The sequence below is a fragment of the Piliocolobus tephrosceles genome, chromosome 4, assembly GCF_002776525.5.
Source record: "Piliocolobus tephrosceles isolate RC106 chromosome 4, ASM277652v3, whole genome shotgun sequence".
In the NCBI taxonomy this organism is placed as follows: Eukaryota; Metazoa; Chordata; class Mammalia; order Primates; family Cercopithecidae; genus Piliocolobus; species Piliocolobus tephrosceles.
Genome location: NC_045437.1, coordinates 133,391,658 through 133,419,094, shown reverse-complemented (window position 1 = coordinate 133,419,094; position 27,437 = coordinate 133,391,658). Strand labels below are relative to the sequence as shown.

The window sequence follows — 27,437 nt, the reverse complement described above, 5'->3', positions numbered from 1 at the left end:
TTTAAATGACTTTTAATGGATTAAACCTGTAAAACGATGTAAAACTTAGTTCTTTGTAGGTCTAAACACTAATTTTCCTTTTAACAGGCATGAAGGATATGTACCAAGCAGTTATCTGGTGGAAAAGTCTCCAAATAATCTGGAAACCTATGAGTAAGATATTTTATTTGTTTTTGTAAAATACAGTCCCAAGGAATCCTCCCTAGGTTAGGAATGAATTATTGGTTGACTGTAAAAATACCAGATGATCTCTATTGCAATAGTAATGTTCACACATACACCCAGCTCTTGATTCCGAAATAACACTTTCCACTAAAAAGAACCAGGACTTTCTAGAGAAAAGTCTTGGGGTAGGGATAGAACAAAAAAGAACTTGAAACATCTTTTTGTGCCAGAAAGTAAAGAAGTACTTAAAAATAAATTTTTATTTTTTATTTTTACTTTTTGAGACAGGGTCTTGCTGTCGCCCAGGCTGGAGTGCAGTAGTGTGATCTCGGCCCATTGCAACCTCAACCTACTGGGCTCAAGCACTCCTCAGCCTCCCGAGTAGCTGGGACTATAGGCACATGCCACCTTGTCCAGCTAATCTGTAAATTTTTTGTAGAGACAGGATCTCGCTAGGTTGTCCAGGCTGGTCATGAACTTCTGGGCTCTAGTGATGCTCCCGCCCTGGCCTCCCAAAGTACTGGGATGACAGGTGTGAACCGCTGTGCCCAGCCAAAAAGGCATGGGCATGTCAAATGAGCACAGAAGTTGGCTCTGACGGGCTCCATTTGATGAAATCTGGGACAATTTGAGTATCAAAATAAATAATGAGTATTAAAATAAGTCATAGACTAGAAACCATTGAATAATATAAGAATCTGTAATAAATAGATAGGCTGATAGATAAAGAAGTAATAAATAAAAAGGAAAGGGTTTTTTCTTATAGTAGAATGCCAACTAATGAATGATAAAGTTTAAAAATCATCATTTTGTAACCCAGAGTATCAACTGATTTAGGCAAGAATCCTCGATGAAGGTCACCACTAGCAGGTTAAAGTTTGATGAGCTATGGGATATTTACATAGTCTCAAAGTATCTCCTGACAAATCACTTGTAATTACAAAGTGGAGGTAACTAGTAGGCTCATCTTAAACAATCAATCCAAATGCACATAAATAATGGAGCAAAAAGCTATCTTGTGTCTCTTTATGTGATGCACTGAGAAGGGCACACATCACTTCTGTGATATTCCTGCTCAAAGAATGCACAACATGAATTTACTCATGAGGGTGTATTCATAAGGATATATTAGACAAATCCAAATTAGGGAATATTCTCTAAAATTAATGTCCTGTGCTCTTCAAAAAAAAAAAATCATTAATATCATGAAAGATACAACAGGCTGAGAAACTGGTCCACATTAAAAAAGACAAAAGAGGCCAGGCGCAGTGGCCCACGCCTGTAATCCCAACACTTTGGGAGGCTGAGACAAGTGGATCACCTGAGGTCAGGAATGAGACCAGCCTGACCAACATGGTGAAACTAAAAATACTCTACTAAATGTAATACCAGTTTGAAAGTTTAGCAAATATCTCTACTAAAAATACAAAATTAGCCAGGCATGGTGGCGCATGCCTGTAATCCCAGATACTCGGGAGGCTGAGGCAGGAGAATCACTTGAACCCAGGAGGCGGAGGTTGCTGTGAGCCAAGATTGCGCCATTGCACTCCAGCCTGGGCAACAAGAGCAAAACTCCATCTAAAAAAAAAAAAAGAGAAAGAGAGAGAGAGAAAAAAAAAAAAGACTAAAGAGACGTGGTAATTAAATACAGTGGTGATCCTGGGCTGGATCTTGAACCATACAAAAAATATTTTTTGTTATAATATACATTATTGGGACAACTGATAAGATTTGAATAAGATCTGCAGTTAAGTACTAGTATTATGTAGATCTTAAATCTCATAATTTTGGTAATAGTAGTGTGGTTAGATAAGGGTATACTCTGTGTCTTAGGAAATAGACACAGAAGTACTTAGGAGTAAAAGTCAATTCTCAAACAGTTCAGAAGAAAAGTCAATCTATGTCTATCTAAAGGGAATAGTAAAGCAAATGTATAAAATACCAGCAATTGGCTCACCTGGGTGATGTGCAGATGAGGGTTCTTTTACGCTATTTTACAGCTTTTCTGTAAGTTTGAAATTATTTAAAAATTTTTAAAAATTAATTACTCACTAAATATAAGATACCAGGCCTAAAGAATAATGCTAATGAGGACACCTATTAACGCAATAGGGTTCTTAATCCAAATGTGGTCGAATTATTTGTTGCTGAAATTCTAGTAGATTCTTTAGTGAAGAACCGTCATTTTCTGTAGTCTCTCAGCCTGGTTTGTTTTGGTCAAGTATGTGTGAGTAGCCCTTCCCTCAGTAAACAGAAGAGTCATCAGTTCTAAGAATTTTTGAGCTGACATAAAACGTATAGGATATATGCTTAAATAAAATAACAAAATTATAGGCAATACCTTTGAAGGAAAAACAATAAGCATTATTTCAAATGACCACTAGACTGTGTAGTTTTGTTTGTTCATCTTTGCTTTTAATCAGAATCTCTTTGCTTATGATCAAAGGAGCAAACTCAAAATTCCAACAGGATAAGCAATAGGAAATGGTGATGCCTGGAGCAAAAAAAAAAAGTCTATTCACCCACCTAAAGGTATTTTAAGCCATTTCAAAAATAAAACACTATACCATGCAAACAAAACAATCTAGTTATACTGTGCACTTTCAGTTTGCATTCTCCAGATTATGAATCTCAGCTGAAAAATAACATGACTTACAAGCAAACATTCAGATATTTAGTATATAACTGGATATATGAAAGATTCCATTATGGTAACTTTTTATTCGTGAACTTAGTGTTGTCTAGTTTCAGGTGAGATCTGCTTAAGTACTTAAAAATGTACCACCTGATAACATAATCATGGGTTGGTAAATTGAATGGATTCAGGTCTCCTGCCTTGGTTTGCAGTCATGACCTTGGGCAAGTTACCTCATCCTATTTGAGCTCTGATCCCTTCTCCATAAAATGAAGGCTCAGACAAGATGAAGGAAAGCAAATCATGACTCTCTTGCTGGCATTCCCTTCCCGTGCACTGAACTCAGGTAGATATCACCCTTTGATAGTGAAACTATTTACCCACCATGCTGGTGACAACCTTTTCAATGCACAGCTCTAGGCAGCCACTACTATTGCTGGGGCTTGTATATGAGATGAAACCTATATTTTCCCAATCCTCAATTAGATAATCTCTAAAAGCCCATGTTCATGTAATGTATGTACTATTCTGTCTTATAATGTTCAAAAACCTCTAACGAATCCATGAATTCCTTTAATCATGGCTACTTTCAAATAGCCAACAAGTTTGTTAAGTGATATTTCTTCCCTACCCAGACCTTCTTTCCTCCTGGATTTATTAATTTTCAAAACTGATTATTAACCAAGGATCAGTCTGCCTCCTTTTAGCTAAAAAGCAGCCAGAGAGGTTAGAATGTTGGCTCAAATATTGTTAACAACATAAAAAAAACACCTTCATCCCAGAAATCATTTGTATTCTTCTTTACCATTTTATAGTTGTTTTTCACCAGACAACAAAATTATAAAAATAATGTAATTACTTGGCAGAATATCTGCAAGACCAGTCTTAAACAGGAAAATACTATAGTTGTTTTAAAAGGATATTTGCTAAACTTTCAAACTGGTATTACATTTTTATAGCTGCACTAGCACCCTCCTCCTTACAACCAACTGCCTACTGACTTAGGAAACAAAGAGGAAAATTAATGTTTTCTACAACTTTATTTTAGAAAATTTCCAGCATATACAAAAGTAGAGAGAATAATATAATGAATATCCATGTTCCCCAAACCCAGCATCAACAATGATCGATATTTTGCCAATTCTGTTTCATGTGTTTCTTTCCAATTAAACATTTTAATACCTGGAAATGAATCATGCATTTGCTTTTGAGTTTAAATGCACTGGTAGAAACATATGTGTGCAGGCTTGTTAAAAAAGTAAAATATACTTAAAATTTTGTTTAAAAATTTGTTTGAAGCACTGTCAGAAATAGAAAATGACCATATAATTTTCTAGCATTGTCTTTTATAACTAATGAAACTTTAAAATATGTCATTGACATATGACTTTTACTTGCTTTCAGGTGGTACAATAAGAGTATCAGCCGAGACAAAGCTGAAAAACTTCTTTGGGACACAGTAAGTCTCCTTAACCTGTCTTTTGACATAAAACAAAATGAATTAAGTGCAGTGTCTCATGCCTGGAATCCCAGCGATTTGGCAGGTCAAGGTGGGAGGATCACTTGAGCCCAGGAGTTCAAGGTTACAGTGAGCTGTGATTGTACCACTGCACTTCAGCCTGGGCAAGATCAAGAACCTGTCAAAAGAAGGGAGGAAGGGAGGAAGGGAGGAAGGGAGAAAGGGAGGGAGGGAGGGGAAGAAAGGGAAAAAGGAAAGAAAGAATTGTATTGTTTTTTCAGCCTTGCTGTGTTTTATGCCCATGCAGTGGATCGATATGTTGGATTAACAATAGTTTTCGTGTCTGGTGAAAATATTCTGGGAATTTACAGGACTAGCAAACCACAGGATGAGAAACCTGGGCTTGGCATTGGTATTCAGACATCACCACAGCTGCAGCAGTCTTTATGAGTGGTGACGGCTGGCCATGGAGTGCCATCAGGGCTGGTCTGCCGTGCCTTCTTCTCGGTGTAGGTCAGAGGTGCCTATGACTCTGATTCAGCCTGGCTGGGCTGTGAGTCCAGACGGAACACAGCACTTGTTTTAACAGTTATTCTTTAAAGCCATGCATAGCAGGACTGATTTTACTCAGGGATGTCAAGATTAAGGGAGAAAGGGAAGAGAAAAGTAGAAAACACGGTATGGTGGGGCAGGTACTGGGCTCTAGTTCCTGTTAAGTCACCAACTCAGTGTGTGACTTTGGGGACCTCTCTTCTTCCTTCTGGGCCTCAGTTTATCAATGAGTAGAAGGGGAGCATTGGATTAAGTCAGGGATGGCAATTCCCCAGCCCTCATCCTGCCACTTTCTGCTCCTTGTCCTGTGACCAACACGGCTGACCATAGTCCACGGCATTGGGACTCTTGGGAAGCAAGACAAATGCTGAAAAAAGAGCAAGCAAATCATCTAAAATAAACTGAGGTAAACTCCAGAAGAGTTGGGAAAGATTCCATGAAGGAAAAGAGGTTGAGCTGAGTCCTTACTGAACTCTGGTCTCTCCTTGGCTCTATACCAACTCAGTACTTGTTTCCTGTGGGTTCCCCCAAAAACACACAGAATTGTTTTTTTGAATTTTTTAGAATTGCTGGGAAATGTTCAAAAATACAGATTCCCAGGTCCCACTCCAGATCCACAGAATCAGAGTCTCCAGCATTAGTTCCTGGGAATCTGTACTTTCTCAAGTAAAATTTACAATGCAAATGTAGCCAGCTCAAACCTGGTGCCGCCAGTCTATGTTAATGGATGACAAAGTAGAACTTGATTAATATGAACTAATTGAGTGGAGTGCAAAATTAATTAAAACTCTGAATTACACTGTGTTTAAACAAGTGTAGTTTTGTTATATTGAATCACACATCAGTCAATGTCGTCTGTGGAGCACTTCAAACAGCCCACATTAGTAACTTCCTAAAGATGACTCCTGTATTACAGCAGTTCTCGTGAGGTGCTAAGTCCATTTTGCTTGCTCTGGCAGTTGAAACATTCCTCCTTACTGATATATATGAATGTGGAGGGGAGTGTTTGTTTTGTTTGTTTGCTTGTTTATTTATTTATTTATTTTGAAACAGAGTCTTGCTCTGTCACCCAGGCTGGAGTGTAGTGGCCTGATCTTGGCTCACCGCAACCTCTGCTGCCTGGGTTCAAGTGATTCTCCTGCCTCAGCCTCCTAAGTAGTTGGGATTACAGGCACATGCCACCACACCCAACTCATTGTTGTATTTTTACTAGAGACAGGGTGTCACCCTGTTGGCCAGACTGGTCTCGAACTCCTGACCTCAGGTGATCCACCCACCTTGGCCTCCCAAAGTGCTGGTATTACAGGCATGAGCCACCATGCCCAGCCTCCTTACTAATATTTTGAACTACTTTACCAAATTCTCTTCTCCTCCTTAGGTAAATATGAGGGCAAACTTCAAACTTAGCCCAGATTCTGGATAGAATTGAATGGCATTTTCTTGCTATCTTTCACTGTTTTTTGTATGCTGTTTTGGAACAATAGCTGTATTATTTCTAGGTGTATTTAAAGTCTTTTTATCTAATAAGTATAGGACCTTTAAGAGAGGAATTGCTGCGTAGTATTCCATGGTGTATATGTGCCACATTTTCTTTGTCCAGTCTATCATTGATGGGCATTTGGGTTGGTAAAAGGATGAGTTCATGTCCTTTGCAGGGACACGGATGAAGCTGGAAACCATCATTCTCAGCAAACTAACACAGGAACAGAAAACCAAACACCGCATGTTCTCACTCATAAGTGGGAGTTGACAATAAGAACACATGGACATGTGGAGGGAATATCACACACCGGGGTCTGTCGGTGGGTGGGGAGCTTGGGGAGGGATAGCATGAGGAGAAATACCTAATGTAGATGACGGGTTGATGGGTGCAGCAAACCACCATGACACATGTATACCTATGTAACAAACCTGCACGTTCTACACATGTACCCTAGAACTTAAAGTACAATAATAATAAAAGAGATGAATTGATTCATTACACCTTTTTATGAACTAAAACTCCTGGTGTACTGCCTCATACATATTTCACCACTACACTATAAATGCTTTATCCTGTTCCTGCTGTACATAGGCACCCAAAAGTGTATCTAGCCCCTTGTAGTTGTTCAATAAATATTTGTTGAATGAATGAATGAATACATTGAATACTTAATAAATGTTTTTAAACTAACAACTCAGCTTAAGGGGGACCTGGGTGATCATAAGTATCAGTGCAGAAGCTTTTAAAAATACAAATTGCCGGACTCCAGGCCTATCCAATCAGAACCTCTAGAGGTGGCACCCAAGTTATTCTGGGACTTACCCATGTTTGGGAGCCACTAAAAAGCATCTCCTAATGTGCTGTATCAGTTCTTCCAATGTTGCCTCCTCCAAGAAGTCTCTCCTGCCTTCCCTCGCCCTAGCTATGGAAAATGGTTTTTCTTGCGTTTGAACCCTTGTAGGTCAAATGTAATTATTAGTGTTATTACTTCTCCAGTGGCTCTGTTCTCACTCTGCCTCCAATCTCAGCAGTTTCTCTTCTGTCTTTACCCATCTAGGTAGATGGTAAATTCCTTGGAAGTGGGTACACTGTAATTCACTTAGAACACCTTACAACATCTCACACATGGAGCGACCTGAAGTTCAGACATTATAAAATGTCATTGAAGACTCAATGTTGACTTAATAATTGGTTTGTTTCAAGAGAAGAAAAGCACCACCTCCAGAATGAAAGATGGCTGTACGTCAGAGACACTGTTAAAATATAATGCAGCATAACGAGACTATGAATTATCAGTCCATCTTTTCACAATAACTTAACCTGTGTGTTAAGATTATGTTCTGAAAGGTCACTTTCAAATTATATGAACAGAAAGAAAAAAAATACTCCTAACATATCCAACATGTCTCAGATGGAGACTGACAATGGAATAATTACTTCCAATAAGTGGCATACCATAGCATGTGATAATAATGGCCAGTAATAACCCTAATAGTCCTTGTTCTGGTATTGTACTCCAGGAGCAATTCTAGGCCCATTACCTTAATTCTCCCAACAACATTCCAACGGTCATTTTACAGATGAGGGAACTGAAGCTTATACAGTTACTCATCTTTATAAGTTCCTTTTAAGGCCAGGCGCAGTGGCTCACACCTATAATCCCAGTACTTTGGGAGGCCAAGGCAGGTAGATCACTGGAGGTCAGGAGTTCAAGACCAGCTTGGCCAACATAGTGAAACCTCATCTCTACTAAAAATGCAAAAAATTAACCAGGCATGGTGGCAGGCACCTGTAATCTCAGCTACTTGGGAGGTTGAGGCAAAACAATCGCTTGAACCCAGGAAGTGGAGGTTGCGGTGAGCTGAGATTGTACAACTGCACTCCAGCCTGGGTGACAGAATGAGAACCCCCCCCAAAAAAAAAAAAAAAAAAAAGAAAAAAGAAAATTCATTTTAAACCCAGAGATTCTAGAATTCAAACAATTAGCATGGGCCACTGTGTGTGTGCACAGGTGTGCACCCATAGGCAAACCATTTTTGTAGTTATGGGACACAGGGATTTGCGTTGTTGTAGGTTCTATATACTTTGTTCCTTATGCTCCAAATGTATGCCATCTGCACGAGGATCTTGTCTAACTCTGACCTTTACTTAGGACTCTCACTATGTCTAAGTTAAGTGAATCATAATATTAGGCTTAATAAATGTTACCAGCGCAAATTTACAGCGGAGTAGGAACAGAGTGTTAGATACGAAGGACTTAAAATAGATTTCTTATTTTTAAATTTCCACCAAGAATGATTAAATGGTATGTCCATTTATTAGTGCTTATTTCATCAGTGCTGGCAAATTGTCAGGATGGCAAAAGTTACATTCTCAGGGCACTCCCTTCTTCCCACCTCTCTCATGAAACCAGGAGCTTAATGTTCTCTTTTCTTCTGCCCTGCAGGCAAATTCTCATTCTGAAAAGGGCCTAAGAAATATATTATCATTAAGAGAATCCTTACACACTGTTGGTAGGAATGTTCATTAGTTCAGCCCCTGTGGAAAGCAGTTTGGTGATTTCTCAAAGAACTAAAAATAAAATTATTATTCAACCCAGCAATCCTATTGCTGGGTATATACCCAAAGGAGAATACATTATTCTACCTAAAAGAAACCTGAACTCTTCACAATAGCAAAGACATGGAATCAACCTAGGTGCCTATCAACAGTGGATTGGATAAAGAAAATTTGGCACACCAATTTTCTTTATATGAAGCCCTAAAAAAGAACAAAATTGTGCGTTTTGCAGCAACACAGGTGCACCTGGAGGAATTATCCTGGGTGAATTAACACAGAAACGGAAAACCAAATACCACATGTTCTCACTTATAAGTGAGAGCTAAACAGACATCAAGATAGGAATAGTAGACAGTGGGGACTCCAAAAGTGGAAAGGAAGGGAGAGTGGCAAGGACTGAAAAACTACCTATTGGCTAATACGTTCACTATCTAGCTAATGGGTTCAATAGAAGCCCAAATCTCAGCAACACAAAATATGTCCATGTAACAAACCTGCACACATACCCCCTGAATCTAAAAAAAAATTTTAAAGTTTTATATTCCCATTAAGACACTGATGAAGTTTTCAGGACAGTTTTGTGACTTTGTAGGGGAATGGAGAAGCAGTTTCTACCTTTCTTTGAAAGGAGGCATCTGGAATAGTAGACCAAGCCTGGGCTTTGCTTGCATGCCAGAGTTCAAATCCCAATTCTAGTTGTGGGTGGCCACTTAAGCGCTCTGGCACTCAGTGTCATTGGCAGTTAAGGATACCAATATCCAGATGGCAATATTTTGGTAAGAGTTGGAAAATATCTGTAAAGAGTCTGATCCATGCGGAGCTCTAAAAGGGCAGAGCTTATGTCTGTCTGTCTCCATTCATGGTTCATATCAGCCCGAGAACAGTCTGGGATCCACGTAGGAGACCAAGGAATATCTACTGAAGGACAGGAGTAAATGAAACGGTAACCATTCTTACTGCAATCTGCTCTATGCCAAGTGGGCCTACAGTATTTCCTCCTTCTGTGGGCAAGAAAGTGGAGCTGGAAGAATAAGCCTGGTTTCCTGAGATCACTAACCTTCCATTCTTTCTAACCATTCCAGGGCAAAGAAGGAGCCTTCATGGTAAGAGATTCCAGGACTCCGGGAACATACACCGTGTCTGTTTTCACCAAGGCTGTTGTAAGGTATGGAGCTAACTCTGCTCAGCAAAGTGAAGAGAAACACTTCTGAAGTGTGTGAGCTTTGGGGTACAGACAACAAAGTCAGACAGTGCAAGAGGTAGAGGCTCACTAGAAATGGTCTGTTTTCCCTCTTCACGCTGAGAAAACCAAGGCCATGGAGATCAAGGCTAGAAATTAAGAGACTTAGAAAGTGACAGAGTTGGGGGTGGATGCCAGGTCCTCTTTCAATTAGCATCTCCAATTTTAGAGTTCTAAAGACATAAAATACTTGGCACTGTATTGGATGAGTATATAATTTAATACATAGAATAACAGAAGAGATATTTCTATCTGGAAGCAAAAATATATGAACTGCAGTTCTGGCTCTGCTCATAAAACTACCTACCATTAACTGAATCTTTATTATGTGCCAGAAAATATGCAGACCATTTCCAATCCTAAGAAGTCCTGAAGGCAGGTATTACTGTGCTCATTTCACACAGAAGAAACCGAGGTTCACGAGCTGATGGTGCCTCCCTACGGCCGTGGGTCTGAAGGGGCCAAGGCACCTCCAGCCTTCAGCCAACTGGACTGCAAGACCCTTGCTGCTTTTCTGCCCCTCCGGGCTTCTCTGTAAAACGATGTCTAAGAACCTATCTAGGGCTCAAATTCTCTTCTAATTAGAACATTAGTTAGAACTAAGCTGTTTGACATTGACCAAAGTGCAGTCAGAATTAAGAGAAGAGACAAATAATTTTTAAGGTGTCTTTGGAAAATTGTTTTGGAAGACTGAGACTGTGAGCAGGACGTGGAGCAAGGGCAGGTGGCAAAGAGGAAGGGCCTGATCCAGGGATGGGAGGGAACACAGGGGCTGTGCCTCTGCCATGGCTGGGAGACAGTAAGGAGGTGACCTGCAATCCCGCAGGTATGATGGCGAAGGGATGAAACATACAGTCTGTGTTGAGGCTCCCCACAACTACCCCCAGCTTCAGGAACTCACTAGGAGGCCTTACAGGACTAAGACTTATTGAGATTTAATACAGCAAAGTGATACAAAGCAAAATCAGCAAAGGGAAAAGACACATGGGACAAAATCTAGAGGCAACAAAACACAAGCTTCCGAGAGTCCTCTCTCACTGGAGCCACACAGGATGTGCTTAACTCCTCCAGCAACAAGTTGTAACCACACGTGAGCGCTGTCTACCAGGGGAACTCATTAGAGACTCAGTGCCCAAGGCTTTTATTGGAGGCTGTTTCCATAGACAGTGCCTGCCTAGCACATGCCAAAATTCCAGATACCCAAAAGGAAAACAAGTGTTCACCATAAATCACACTGTTTCTAGCAAACAGTTTAGGCACAGCTCACCACCCTTATCAGTTAGAGAAAGAGCCCTCCCGAAATCCCAGTTCCCAAACACCAGCCAAGGGCTAAGCATGCAAGCAGGTCTTTCTAAGGAGAGTAGTCAGGCCTGTTATGTTCATCCTGTGCAGCATAAAGTCAAGTAAGTGTGAAGGGGTCAGAGAGGCTTTCTGAACGTGTGCTGACAATCAGTTAAATTCATAGAACAGGCAAGGCAATCACATAGCAAATATTTCCATTCGTTCATTTTGTGGCAGCGGAAGAACCATCACCAATCCATCACAACACTGCTGTCCACTGGGTCCAGACACAACCTCAGAGTCCTTTTAAACTCAGTACTGCAGCACCCAGGGCCAGCCTGTCAAGACTGACTGACAAGTTGAACAATATCTACCATCTTGTGAGAGGTTACAAGACAAAGATAGTAAGAACTTAATACTAGTAGACTTTTTTTTGTCTCAGCATTGCTTCTTAATAATCACTACATTTACGCTTCATTTGTTTAAGTGAGAACAACCCCTGTATAAAGCACTATCACATCAAGGAAACAAATGACAATCCTAAGCGATACTATGTGGCTGAAAAGTTTGTGTTCGATTCCATCCCTCTTCTCATCAACTATCACCAACATAATGGAGGAGGTAAGCTCTAAAGCAGGGGTGGACCAGGGCTGCCCAGCAGGAGGTGAGCAGCAGGTGAGCAAGCATTACTGCCTGACCTCCGCCTCCTGTCAGATCAGCTACATTAGATTCTCATAAGAGTGCAAACCCTATTGTGAACAGCACTTGTGGGATAGGTTGTGCGTTCCTTATAAGAATCAAATGCCTGATGATCTGAGATGGAATAGTTTCATCCTGAAAACAACCCCCTGCCACACCCATCCATGGACAAACTGTCTTCCACAAAGTCGGTCCCTGGTGCCAAAAAGGTTGGGGACTGCTGCTGTAGAGGACAAAGCCAGAAAGCACCTGGGTTAGGCTTTTTTGAATTGCTATCAAGGAATACCTGAGGCTAGGTAATATATAACGAAAAGAGGTTTAATTGGTCCATGGCTCTATAGGAAGCATGGTGCCGGCATCTTCTTGGCTTTTAGGGAGGCCTCAGGAAGCTTTCAGTCATGGCAGAAGGCAAAAGGGGAGCAGGAGTATCACATGGCAGGAGCATGAGCGAGGAGGGAGAAGGTGTCACAGACATTTAAACATTTAAACAATAAGAAAAAACAATTGTTTTTTATCTTCTAGGTTGGTGGTTCTCAAACTTCAGAGTGCATCAAAGTCTTCTAGAATGCTTATTAAAAATGTTGACTCCTGGCTCCTATCCAAACACTCACCAAAACACAATCCTTGATAGGGTCTAAGAGTCTGCTTTTTTTAATCAGGTCTTGCATGAACTCAGAGTGATAACTCATTTCTTATCACAAGGACAACACCAAGGCATTTGTGAGGGATCCTGCCCAATGACCCAAATACCTCCCATCCCACCAGGCCCCACCTCGTTTCCTTTCTTTTTTTTTTTTTTTTTTGAGACAGAGTTTTGCTCTGTAGCCCAGGCTGGAGTACAGTGGTTCAATCTTGGCTCATTGCAACCTCCACCTCCCAGGTGCAAGTGAGTCTCCTGCCTCAGCCTCCTGATTAGCTGGGATTACAGGCATGTGCCACCACATTGGGCTAATTTTGGTATTTTTGGTAGGGACGGGGTTTCACCGCATTGGCCAGGCTGGTCTTGAACTCCTGACCTCAGGTAATTTGCCCGCCTCAGCCTTCCAAAGTGCTGGGATTACAGGTGTAAGCCACCATGCCCAGCCAGCGATTACATTTCAACATGAGATTTGGAGGGGACAAACATCCAGACAATATCAGCACCCACAAAGAAGACTTAATGAAAACTGGCAAAAGCCCACCCTGGCTTCTTTTTGACCATAAATAATAAACAAATATACAAATAGAAAAATATGACAAATATTTAATTATATTATATATCTTCTATTAGCAAGTTATCTTATGGAAATCATGAAATTTTACCACCTGTCCACCTGTGCCTATGATGTTTTCAAGGAGGGTGCGATATCAGTAATTAGGCTTTGGGATTTGCTTTCCAGAATAAAATTAGCTTTTGCATCTGATTATTATTATTTTTAGTGATTTAAGTTAGATGGTTGCTACAGCAAAGCCCTAACCACTGCTTCTTGGCTTTTCAATCATCCCAGGCCTGGTGACTCGACTCCGGTATCCAGTGTGTTTTGGGAGGCAAAAAGCTCCAGTTACAGCAGGACTGAGATACGGTGAGCAGTACCATCAGGCATGTAAACTCATGTCCCTCAAGGTCTGGGGCAAATTCTGAATAAACTGACCATGAGCCTACCTGTTCCCCAGACTACAAATCACCATTAAAACAAGTATATTATATATCTAGAGATGATGGCATTAAAGAATATTTACATTGTGTGTAAGAGAAGTACATACATAAGCATATTTCTCTAGGTCAAACCAGTGGCCACTGGTTTTAGTGAAGAGTTCATTAATGAAGTGTTTATTAAGCACCTACTTTGTACAGAGCACTCTACTAAATGCTATTAGAAAAATATTAGAAAACCATGCCTTAGCACTGTGTTTCCACCTATCTTCTAGAACTTTTATATCATTTAGTTGGTTGAGTAGCAGACTAATGGAAGAACTGCAAGCTGACAGCATCTGGAAGTATTTGTCTGCATAAGAGAGTGTTAAAATTCTTTGGAATGCCTTTAGGCGTGGCATGATCTCCAGTGCTGCAGCCCCTACTATGTTTGCTTGTCCTGTGGAATTGCTTCACTCACTTGGGATTATCTGCCTGGACTCTGAAGGCATATGGCTTTGCATAGCCTTGGCCCCAACTGTGCGCTGCCTGTGGAGAAGGCTGCCTAATTTTCATTTCTTATCTCTTAGGTTGGTGGTTCTCAAACTTCAGTGTGCATCAAAGTCTTCTAGAATGCTTATTAAAAATGTTGACTCCTGGCTCCTATCCAAACACTCACCAAAACACAATCCTTGATAGGGTCTAAGAGTCTGCTTTTTTTTTTTTTTTTTTTTTTTTCTGGCATGGTCTTGCTTTGTCACCCAGGCTGGAGATGCAGTGGCGTAATCACGCCTCACTGCTGCCTTGACCTCCTGGACTCAAGTGATCCTCCCACTTCAGCCTCCCGAGTAGCTGTGACTATAGACACATGCTACCATGCCTGGCTAATTTTTAAAAATTTTTTATAGAGACAGAGTCTCCCTATGTTGCCCTGGCTGGTCTTAAACTCCTGGGCTCAAGCAATCCTCTTGCCTCGGCCTCCCAAAGTGTTAGGATGACAGGCATGAGCCACTGTGCCCAGCCGAGTCTACATTTTAAACAAGCATGCTAGGTGATTTTGATACAGGTGGTCAGAGGGCAATACTTTGAGAACCACTACCACGCATGGGCTTCTTTATCCCTAACCAGCACCATGTCCGGCACATAGTAGGTGCTCAATACTGCTTGCTGTAGAGTCTCTGCCTCAAAACGGTGGAAATCTTGCTGTTTAGGTACCAGACCAAGCATTGGAAAAGGAAAATGCTTTTTTAGCCTCCTTATGAAAATAAGGGTATTCTAATAAATGTAGAATCTTAATGTGTCCATGCTAGATGGGATCTCAGATATTATCTGGTCAACCCATTCATTTGGTCGGTGAGGAAACTGAGCCTTGGACTCTCGTATTTGTTTGTTAAACATTTCTTGAGAACCTCCCATGTGCCAGACACTGTGCTAGATTGTGCCTCTGCACAAACTGTCTTTGAATCTGTCTCTTTAACTGCCCCTCCGCTCCAGTAAGGCCTAATAGAGTTCTGCATATACAGCAGATGCTCTTGATAGATGAATGAATGAAAGAATGATCAGCTCAAATGAAATTTACTTAGTGTGAAAAATGACAATAAAAACTTTAGAGTCAGACATAGAAAATGGTTGTGACATTGCAAGAACCTTTTCTTTAATATTTTGATTAACATGGTTTCTTTAATATCTTGATTAATGTCACTCTCCTTCTTCTTTCCATGTTACCTTCCCACATATATTTTCATAGTTTTCTAGCATATCCTATGTTATTATATGGGAAAAAAGATTATTTATTTGCCATCTTTGAATTATATTAACATAGGCTAAAATTCTAGATAGGGCTTTATAATCCCCTGGTATCCCAGAACCTTGTATCTACCACTTGCTGACCCCAGGGAACTCTCTCTTTCTCTTCCAGGGAAATGGGTGATTGATCCCTCAGAACTCACTTTTGTACAAGAGATTGGCAGTGGGCAGTTTGGGTTGGTGCATCTGGGCTATTGGCTCAACAAGGACAAGGTGGCTATCAAAACCATTCGGGAAGGGGCTATGTCAGAAGAAGACTTCATCGAGGAGGCTGAAGTCATGATGTGAGTGCTCGAAACAGGGATATGCAGAAACTCTGGGTGGAGGAACATCAGTTCTGTGTTCTTGAAATGCCATTCAAATGCCATAGGGTACCATCTCCCTGTGCAAGCTCCTGGCAGTGGCTTCCTATCGCACAGAGAATAAAACCAAACTCTTCACAGTGGTCTCCAAGGCCCACCATAATCTGATCACGCCTACCTCCCCCTTCTCAGCTCCTACCCATCTCTCCTCCGGTCCATGACATGCCAGCCACACTGGCCTCTGCTCATCTTCACACACACAGCTGACTCCTTGCCATTTGTCAGGTCTCAGCTCCAATGACATGTTTTTGTTTTGGGGAGGGAATGAATATTATTTTCATCCAAACCATAAATTAGACAAAATGACCATTGGCTATTTTGGTACCATAATATTTTCGGCATTTGGGGGAGGCTGAGTTTAGGCCATCTCACCCCTTGTCTTTTTCCTCCAGGAAACTGTCTCATCCCAAACTGGTCCAGCTGTATGGGGTGTGCCTGGAGCAGGCCCCCATCTGCCTGGTGTTTGAGTTCATGGAGCACGGCTGCCTGTCAGATTATCTACGCAGCCAGCGGGGACTTTTTGCTGCAGAGACCCTGCTGGGCATGTGTCTGGACGTGTGTGAGGGCATGGCCTACCTGGAAGAGGCATGTGTCATCCACAGAGACTTGGTATGAGCACGCAGGGTGAACACCCACAGGTCCAGGGTAAAGGGACAGGTCTCACTGAAATGACTGGGAATGCATTAATAAATAATACATCACACAATCTCCTTTCCTCTCTCAACCTCTCACCTACTTTGGGTGGTCCTAGTGGAAAGTGCTTCATGAGGACTTACTTCTGGGCCCTAATCCCAGTCCAAAGTCTTTCACCTTGCATTTCAGTTTATAGTCTTCCAAAATGGAGATCACTGCCACTCCTTCTTAACCTCTCTGTGACTCAGTTTCCTCCTGGTAAATTGAGGAAACTGAGTTTGTCTGAAGGTGTTATTCAAGGGTCTACCAGAATCACACTGGGGAAGCTCTTAAGCTCCTCTCAGAATCTCTGGTGGCTGGGACTCAGGAATATTCATTTAACACATTCCCCATGTGATTTGTACACACATTAGAATTTGAGACATATGGCTGGGCATGGTGGCTCATGCCTGTAATCCCAGCACTTTGGAAGGCCGAGGTGGGTGAATCACGAGGTCAGGAGTTCGAGACCAGCCTGGCAAACATGGTGAAACCCAATCTCTACTAAAAATACAAAAAAATTAGCTGAGCTTAGTGGCGGGCACCTGTAACCATAGCTACTCAGGAGGCTGAGGCAGGAGAATTGCTTGAATCCAGAAGGCAGAGGTTGCAGAGAGCTGAGATCATGCCACTGCACTCCAGCCTGGGCAACAGAGTAAGACTCCATCTAAAAAAAAAAGTGGAGACATACTGGGGTGTTATCTCTAAGGGCTCTTTCAATGCAACATTCTATAATACTAATTAGGGGTCAGGTACTCTCCTTATTGAAGAATAGTTTTAAGAGGATTAACAACATCAAAACATTCTTAATCTAGTCAACTGGGAGACGCTTTCTTCCTGATATCCCTGATGTTAACATTTCCTGTCACATCAGGTTGCATTAGAGCCTATCTTTGGTTAGACAACACCAAGGATTTCTAATTAGAACTCAAGAATGGAGATAAACTTACTCATCTTGATAGTGGATCTTACACACTCAACTTTCCAGTTAACTTCTAGCAGGCGTTTGCGAGGATTAATTAACATTTGTAAAGCTCCATGATGCCCTTGTATGACAGCACTGCAGTAAAGCAAAGGACTGGAATTATAGGAGACTTCTTAACCACTGACAACCCATCAACAGTTTTCCTCTCCTCCTTTGTTTGCCTGTCTCCTTTCCAGGCTGCCCGAAATTGCTTGGTGGGAGAAAATCAAGTCATCAAGGTGTCCGACTTTGGGATGACAAGGTAAAAGAGGGATGTGGTGCCAGTGAAGTCTCAGGAATGGGACGCAGGCCCCTGGAACATTCTGACCTTCTCCCTCCACTCTCTTCCCAGGTTCGTTCTTGATGATCAGTACACCAGTTCCACAGGCACCAAATTCCCGGTGAAGTGGGCATCCCCAGAAGTTTTCTCTTTCAGTCGCTATAGCAGCAAATCGGATGTGTGGTCATTTGGTGAGTGTCATGCTGGGCCCCACCGCCCCAAGATCTGGGCTGCAGGCCAGCTGTTTCCTTTATCAAATGCAGACAACCTTACCCACCCTAACCCAGTATCTTATCATGAGGGTGTCCCACTGGAGGGTTGCGTAAGAAAGGCCCTGAAAACTATGAAAGGGCCTTCATTATTTTGTTTGTTTTTAGAGATATTGGACATGGTGGTGGGAGCTAAACTAAAAGTGGAAACAGCATTCCGGTGCCAGCTGCTATGAAGTCAAAAGCTGGAGAAGTCAGGAGATTCAAATATGAGCCCCTTGAAGGCAGGGACCATATTTTGTCCAACATTACATTTCCATACTTATCTCTCAATAAGTATTAATATTTATTCATTCAACAACAATTAACTGAGGATCTATTCTATGCCAAGGGCTAATCTAGGTGCTGAGGATGCAATGGTTCATAGGAAAGAAAAGACTTCTATTCTTTTGGAACTAAATTTGAGATGGGAGGAGACACAGAAAATCACAAAAGATCATAATAACCATTGTAAACCAGAACAATCATAAATATGCTAAGGGATAGAAGATAAAGTCAATCAATCATAAGTAGGTTCTATGAATAAAATAAAACAGTATTGGGGCAGAGTAACTTGAATAGGGTGGTGTGGGAGGGCCTTTCTCAGAAGGTAATTCTTTAGCAGAGACTTGAATGATAGGAGGGAGCTGTCACCATTTGAAGAGCCAGGGAACAGTGTCCCTGATAGAGGGACCAGCAAATGCAAAATCTTGGTGCATCCAAATAACAGGGGGTACTGACTTATTGGGAGAACAATAGACAATGAAGGTGGCAGGCCATAATAAGGAATTAGAATTTCTAAAAAGTACAAATGGCTATGAATGAATGAATGACGTTGGTATGGCGGGATGTACCAAATGTTCTTGCTGGATTTGTCATGTCACCTGAAGTCATAGTTTGTGCATACTAAAGTGTGCAAAAAATATATACCAGAGAACCTCTTTGATTTGGATTGCAAGAAGAATTATACTGTCTACAGAAACTACTTGAAGATTGATTTTTGCCATTCGGTATGAAGGAAGGGTTTGACAAGGTCTTACTAGTAGTAGAAACCAGGGGGAGGTTGGCTAGGTAAATCTTTTAGGAGAAGAATGAGTGTTAAGAATCTTCTCCAGCATTTTAGACTATCCATCTCTAGGAGCCAAGTGGTTTGTTAATTATGACTCCTACCTGTTTCTTAAAACAGTCCCCTATTCACCAAAGCTAGCAGCCACTTTGTTAACCAGGTTTAAGTTACAGAATGGACTTGAAAGAAATTCACTAACAGCATTCTTGGATGACTCTCCTCTTCTCAGTGTGTATAACTAGGAAGCTTGGGGCTGATGTACAGTCATCTCACTATGGGTGATGAAACTGATCACACTGCACCAAGCAAGGGCCCCACAATGAGACATTTGGAGCAATGGCCACTTTAGCACATTCACCTTCTGACTCTGAATGGGGATTATTCAGCCAAAGGGTATCAGCCTGGGAATTTCCTGCAGCATCTTACCGTTAGAGGGTTGGGCTGAAATTCATCCCTGCCTAGGATATGTTATTTGAAGAGAGTCCAGAAATGAGGTTGATGGATGGATGCAGAATAGAAAGAGGTCAATGAAAAAAAAGTGTGAAAAAACTGGGGGTACCAGCCTAAGCAACAGAAACCTGGATGAGCTGAAAGCTCCATGCCTGCATCAACCCGTTTGACTTTGTCCTATGTTTTAAGTTTTTTTGCCCTCAATAACAGTGTGCTCTTCAGAACAAGTCAACCTCTTTGTACTTCACTCATTTTTTTAATCTATACATATCTCATCTATGTATCTATGTATTAAAGAAATCATTCTGAAACCATGTTTTAGCAGCAGCACATTTTCAAATAAATTTTCACTAAAAATTGTGGTGTCTTGGAGTGATAAGCATTCTTATTTAGGGTCAGGCTCTGAATTTCCAACTCCCGAGGCACCTCTGAGTAACACTAGAGATTCTGATCACTGGATCTGGGCTAGGGCCCAGGAATCTGCCATTTGAACAAGCCTGTGAGATGATTTTTATTCAGGTGTTTTGGGGATCATGCGTTGGGAATGTGTACTCTAAGATTCTCTGGAACAAGCTTCGGAAAGCTCTGGATTAGCTGATTTGCAAGCAGCCTTCCTGCTCTGACAACCTGTGAATATATCAGCACATGATAAAGACAAAGCTGGGTGTGACATTTCTACTAAGGGCAGAAGAGGAAAAGAAAGGAATTAAATCAGAGGTGAAAAATAGACAAGCAAAAGATGTGTTTTGCTTGGTCTGCATGGTATTTTAAAATTCAAGAAGTTCAACTCTTAATTTTTGACTTCTTTTTTAAAAAAAATCAGAAAATGTGACAATTCTGATCCCTCATTTTCATGTACCATACTTTGGTTGGAGTCAAATCATAGCTGTCTCCTTAAGACAGAACTGTTTATTTCATTTTCCACAATCCTCCCCAATCCCTATAGTGTCACACCTCCTACACTCCATTCATTTACATCCTGCATCGTGGTGTTTGAGTCTACAACTGTTAGTTGTAGCATTTGAGTTTGATATAACAAAGGGTCCATCTTGAAAATCCTTCTCCACTACAAAGATCAGGAAATTTCAGTTCTTTAAAAATAAGACAGGCCTAATAAACCTCAGATAGACTCGATGTACTTCTGGAGGTAGCACATGAATCCTAATGCCAAGGAGTCTGTAATTTCTAGAGGCAGGTTGGTTTGTTTGCTATCTGTGAGCTTTGTCATTCACTGTGCTGTGCTCACCATTTCTCGTAGGTGTGCTGATGTGGGAAGTTTTCAGTGAAGGCAAAATCCCGTATGAAAACCGAAGCAACTCAGAGGTAGTAGAAGACATCAGCACCGGATTTCGGTTGTACAAGCCCCGGCTGGCCTCCACACATGTCTACCAGATTATGAATCACTGCTGGAAAGAGGTCAGTGGAGGAAGTGCTTCCCCATGCATTGTCGTATACAATTTCAGGACCTGCCTCCTTCCCTAGAGAAAGGAGCCCTCTCGAAAGGATAAGGCAGGAGGGATAACTAATATAGATTAGCAACAACATGACTTTGAGGATCTATTAACGGGATGGATTCCCCATCCCTAAAGGAGCTGACGGTGACCTTAAATGTTATTTGGTTTGCTACATAATGTCACAAGCTATAAGCACAGCTTCAGAGAGGAAGATGGGGTGTGGCCTATGCCAGCTTCCTTCTCAATTTTCTGAGAAGAGAAAAAAAAGTCTGTAACATCATAAAACCATTAGAAGTTATAGAAATAACTTTGGGAACGAAGTTCACTTGTACTATGAAAATATTAAAATGGCTTAATTTGAGTTCATTTTATTCATTCAGCAATTTAAAATGGGGAGGCAATTACTCCGTACCCACCCGGGTGGCTCATTTACCCCATCCTTGGAGTGCAGGCCATGGCTTGAGCCCCATCACTGTGAGTCTTAGTCTTTGCTGAGTTAGAAAATCATACATTTCAGCCAAAGTGAAAAGTTGCTGAAATAGAGAATTAATAAAAATTCAGATCATTGTAGGACAACAAGGTGGAATACAAAAAATTTAGAACACTAGGATTTTGTCTCAGCTTTACCATTTATTTGCCATTAATCTTTGACAATTCTCTGAACTTCCTTTTTCTTACTGTTGAGTTAAATAATGCTTGATCTATGAGCTCATAGAGCTTTTATAATCGGAAAGAAACAAACAATAAAGACATAAACAAGGGCATAAAACAAATCTTATCCACTTCATAAGGATTAGCTACAATAATAATAATGATGACTGACATTCAATTAGCACTTTTTTCCTCTTTTAACCATCATTTATTGATTTTTTTAAATTAATAGACTTTATTTTTTAACAAAGAGTACAGAGTTCCCATATACCCACCTCACCTGAACAGTTTCACTGTTCACTAACATTTGGCATGAGTGTGATACTTTTGTCACAATTAATGAACTTCTATTAATACATTATATTAACTAAAGTTCATAGTTTACATTAAGTTTCAGTCTTTGTGCTGTAGAGTTCTGTAGGTTTTCACAAATTCATAATGCCATGTATCTGTCACTATAGTATCAGACAGAATAGTTTTACTGCCCTAAAAAATCTCCTGTCCTTCACCCATTTATCCCTCTCCTCATCCCCAGACCACTGGCAGCTACTGATCTTTTCCCTGTCTCCATAGCTTTGCCTTTCTCAGCACATGCCATATATTGGCATCATACAGCATGTAGGCTTTTCAGACTGGCTTCTTTCGTTCAGTAATATGATTTAAGATCCCTCCATGTCTTTTTGTGGCTTAATAACTAATTTCTTTTTATTGTGAAATAATATTCCATTGTATGGATATATCACAGTTTGTTTATCTACTTACCTACTAAAGGAAATCTTGGTTGCTTTCAGTTTTTGTGTTGTTTGTTTGTTTGGGTTTTGGGGGTTTTGTTTTGTTTTGTTTGAAATGGGGTCTTATTCTGTTACCCAGGCTGGAGTGCGTGGTGCAATCTCAGCTCACTGCAACCTCTGCCTCCCAATCTCAAGCAGTCCTCCCACTCGGCCTCCCAAGTAGCTAAGACCACAGACGTGTGCCACTGTGCCGAGCTAATTTTTTGTATTTTTGGTAGAGATGGGGTTTGCCACACTGCCCAGGTGAGCTCAGGCAATCAATCCACCCACCTCAGGCCTTCTGTGGTGCTGGGATTACAGGTGTGAGTGTTCAGGCAGACTGGTGTCTTTCACTTAGTAATATGCCTTTAAGGTCCCTCCATGTCTTTGTGGCTTGATAGCTCATTTCTTTTTATTGCTAAATAATATTCCATTGTATGGATATACCACAGTTTGTTTATACATTTACCTGCCAAAGAAAATCTTGCTTGCTTTCAGTTTTAAACAATTACGAATAAAGCTGCTATAAATGTTTATGTGGAGATTTTTGTATGCACATAAATTTTCAACTCAATTGGGCAAATGCCTAAGAGTATGCTTGTTGAATCATATGGTAAGACTATGTTTAACTTTTTAAGAAACTGCCAGAATGTCTTCCAAAGTAGCTGTATTATTTTACATTCCCACCAGCAATGAGAGTTCCTCATTAGCATTCGTTGTTTTGGATTTCAGTGGTTCTAATAGATGTGTAGTCACATTACATTGTTGTTTTAATTTGCATTTTCCTAATTACATATGATGTTAAGTACATTTTCATATGCTTATTTGCCACCTGTATATCTTCTTGGTAATATCTATTCAGATCTTTTGCCCATTTTTCAATCACGTTGTCTGTTTACTTACTGTTGAGTTTTAAGAGTTCTTGGTATATTTTGGATACAAGTCCTTTATCAGATATGTGCTTTGCAAATATTTTTTCCTAGTCTGTGGCTTGTCTTCTCATTTTCTTGACAGTGTCTTTCACAGAGCAGACTTTTAAAATATTTTAACAAAGCTCAACATCAACTTGTTTATTCATGAATTGTGCTTTTGGTTTACATCTAAAAACTCATTGCCAAGCCCAATGTCACCCAAATTTTCTCCTATGTTATTATGGAATTTTTATAATTTTGCATTTTTACATTTAGGTCTGTGATCCACTCTGAGTTAATTTTTCCTGAAAGGTATAAGGTCTGTGACTAGAGTCATTGTTTTACATATGGATGTCCAATTATTACAGCACTGTTTGTTGAAAAGACTATACCCTTTCTCATCTGTTCCTCTGTTAAATATTAGTTTACTATATTTATAGGGATCTATATCTGGGCTGATCCATTAATCTGTTTGTTTATTCTTTCACTAGTACCATCCTGTCATTACTGTAGCTTTAAAGTAAGTCCTGAAGTCAGGTAGGGTCAGTCTTCTAGCTTTGTTATTCTTCTTCATTATCATATTGGCTCTCTGGGTCTTTTGCCTCTCCATATAAATGTTCCAGTAAGTTTGTCAATATCTACAAAATAACCTGCTGAGATTTTTATTAGGATTGTATTGAATCTATAAGTGAAGTTGGGAAGAACTAACATTTTAACACTATAGTGTCTTCCTGTCCATAAGCATGGAATATCTGTCCATTTTTTTAGGTCCTCTTTGCTTTCTTTTACTAGAATTTTTAATTTTTTCTCATATAGATCCTGTAGATATTTTCTGAGATTTATACCCAGGTATTTCATATTTTGGTGTTCTTTAGCATTAATTTTGTGATATATTTTTATATATGATTTAATTCTCAAAACAATTTCATGAGGTAGATACTATTATTATCCCCATTTTACAAATGACAAAACTGAGGTTCAAAGAGGTTAAATAACCTGCTCAATGTCACACAGCTAATTCATGGTAAAACTGAAATTAAACACTACTCTATTGGATTCCAGAATACCTGCTGTTAAAAACTAGGCCAATGTATATGGAATATAGTCTATTTGGAAGCATATATAAAACTCCGCAGGGGATGCTGCTATTAAATTCTGGTTTGTTTTGGATTTACCTATGACACACGAGTACAGGGAGCTTACAGAGTTCTTTTTTCCCTCTCCAGAGACCAGAAGATCGGCCAGCCTTCTCCAGACTGCTGCGTCAACTGGCTGAAATTGCAGAATCGGGAGTTTAGTAGAGACTGAGTACCAGGCCACGGGCTGCAGATCCTGAACAGAGGAAGGATATGTCCTCCTTCCATAGAGCATTAGAAGCTGCCACCAACCCAGGACCCTCCAGAGGCAGCCTGGCCTGTGGCATCAGTCCCTGAGTCACCATGGAAGCAGCATCCTGACCACAGCTGGCAGTCAAGCCACAGCTGGAGGGTCAGCCACCAAGCTGGGAGCCAGGCCAGAACAGAAATGGTGTCTCTGCGCTCCCTCTAGCCTCTTGTCACATGTGGTGCACAAACCTCAACCTGACAGCTTTCAGGCAGCATTCTTGCACTTCTTAGTAATAGAGAGAGACATGAGTAAGACCCAGATTGCTATTTTTATTGTTACTTTTAACATGAATCTAAAGTTTATGGTTCCAGGGACTTTTTATTTGACCCAACAACACAGTATCCCAGGATATGGAGGCAAGGGGAACAAAGAGCATGACTCTTTTTCTAAGAAAACTGGTGAGTTAACTAAGGTTAGAGTGAGTGTGCCCTGTTGCTGTGATGCTGTCAGCCACAGCTTCCTGCCGTAGAGAATGATAGAACAGCTCACACAGGAGGCCGGATATTCTGAGAAGCAGCTCTATGAGGTTTTACAGAGTATGCTGCTACCTCTCTCCTTGAAGGAAGCATGGTGAGACCCGTTGGATGGATTGGGGTGAGCAGTTCAGGTCCCATGCTTGGATCATTGGGTATCTGATATCTGCGCCAGAACAAGAGAACATCTGACGGTGGAGAACCACGTGGTACAAGAAGAGACCTTAGGTTTTATCACTCCCATGCTCATCTTTTATACAAAGCTGTGCAGGTGACTATGTCTCCTCTTCAGCACAGAATGCTTCCACCAGCATCCTGAGAAGAAATGATGACTTCTGAATACTGACTCTGACGGGCATCCTTTTTTCCAGCCTCTGGGAATCAGCCCCCTCTCTGCACTATCCGATCCTCATCAACAGAGGGCAGCATTGTGTTGGTCAGTGTTGCTTTGGCGATCAATTGAAACTTGTTTAGGCCCTAGGGTTGAGCAATTTTAAGGTTGAGACTCCAAGCCTCCTAAAATTCTAGGAGAGAAATAAAGAGTCTGTTCTTGCTCAAACCATCAGGATGGAAACAGTCAGGCACTGACTGGGGTGCTTCCAAGAGGCACGAGAATGCCTACTCTGGGTTGAGCACTTCTGTATGCAAGGTGTATATGTGCTAAGCTAGGAGACTTTCCTACACAATCTCTGTTCACCCTGGGTTCACATCTCCATGAGGCAGTATTATTATTCCCATTTTACAAATAATGTAACTGAGGCTTTAAAAAACCAAGACATCCGCCCGAAGTGACGGAACTAGAAAGTCTAGAGCTGGTATTCTAGCCCAAATCTGTCTGACCCCAATACACAGATTCTTTATTCCTATTTGACACTGCCCCCCACCTACTGAAAATGAAAGGGATTGAAGAGGGAATAAATACAACAGAGAAGAAAAATGGAAAGTCAGTAAAGAAGTAAATGTAGAACCACTAGCGAATAGTGTTGCTCTGGCACAGACCACTGTGGTTGATGGCATGGCCCTCCAACTTGGAATAGGATTTTCCTTTTCCTACTCTGTATCCTTACCTTGGTCATGTTAATAACTTTGGAGTTATTCAGTTAATGAACCCTTTAATTCTCACAACCCACCAGTCATGTTGCTTGAAGCCATTTATAGACGAGCTTCAAAGCAACTTTAAAAGATTCTTCTGTAGAAGTATGAGTTCTTCCTTTAATTATCATTCCAACTTTCAGCTGTAGTCTTCTTGAACACTTCATGAGGAGGGACATTCCCGGACACAAGACAGGATGATGTTGCAATTGGCTCTTTCTAAATCATGTGACATTTTGACTGACTTGAGATTCAGATGCATAACTTTTAATTATAGTTATTGTGAAGTGGAGAGCCTCAAGATAAAACTGTCATTCAGAAGATGATTTTACTCAGCTTATCCAAAATTATCTCTGTTTACTTTTTAGAATTTTGTACATTATCTTTTGGAACCCTTAATTAGAGATGATTTCTGGAACATTCAGTCTAGAAAGAAAACATTGGAATTGACTGATCTCTGTGGTTTGGTTTAGAAAATTCCCCTGTGCATTATCTTTTTCAAGCTCAGATTCATCAAAGCCTTAACTGGACATGTGTAGATACTTCACCTCCCAGTGTCCTATCCCGCAAAATGGGCTTCCTGCCTGGTTTTTCTCTTCTCACGTTTTGTAAATGGTCCCCTGTGTTTGTAGAGAACTCCCTTATGCAGAGTTTTGGTTCTAGTTTTATTTTGTAGATTTTGCATTTTGTACCTTTTGAGACTATGTATTTATATTTGGATCAGATGCATATTTATTAATGTACAGTCACTGCTAGTGTTCAAAATAAAAATGTTACAAATACCTGTTATCCTTTGTAGAGCACACAGAGTTAAAAGTTGAATATAGCAATATTAAAGTTATGTTTTAATAAATGTGGTGCATAGGGCCTGGGTTCTGTGTTTATTTAAATCGCAAACTCTCAGAAATTTTCCTTAAGTAAAAATGGTTACATGGTTTCATTTTCCACAGACAATGAAAGACTACATATCATTGAACAACATTCATTCAACAAGTAAATATCAAATGTTCCTATGGGTCATGCACACAGCTCAGTGTATGTATCCTCATGAGAACAAAGATGGAAAAGGCATAGTCTTTACTTCTAAAAAATTCCTAGTCTGATTGAAAAGGAAAACATATAAAGAAATAAATTATGATACAACAATTAGGGCAACAACAAAAAACT

The 27,437-nt window shown here is 40.6% G+C and overlaps 1 protein-coding gene across 1 annotated transcript in view; it reads left to right on the top strand.

Annotated features, from left to right (window-relative positions):
* The window catches only part of ITK (IL2 inducible T cell kinase), a 74,022-nt gene extending 46,888 nt beyond the window's left edge, over positions 1-27,134 (top strand). Inside the window, exons 7-17 of the mRNA XM_023218791.2 lie at positions 88-153; positions 4,205-4,259; positions 9,936-10,018; positions 11,862-11,995; positions 13,561-13,635; positions 15,604-15,775; positions 16,246-16,462; positions 17,687-17,751; positions 17,842-17,960; positions 20,792-20,949; positions 24,546-27,134. Coding sequence (XP_023074559.1) covers positions 88-153; positions 4,205-4,259; positions 9,936-10,018; positions 11,862-11,995; positions 13,561-13,635; positions 15,604-15,775; positions 16,246-16,462; positions 17,687-17,751; positions 17,842-17,960; positions 20,792-20,949; positions 24,546-24,617 — 1,216 coding nt within the window. The 3' untranslated portion in view covers positions 24,618-27,134. The remainder of the gene's footprint in view (positions 1-87; positions 154-4,204; positions 4,260-9,935; positions 10,019-11,861; positions 11,996-13,560; positions 13,636-15,603; positions 15,776-16,245; positions 16,463-17,686; positions 17,752-17,841; positions 17,961-20,791; positions 20,950-24,545) is intronic.
* Positions 27,135-27,437: the final 303 nt, after the last annotated feature.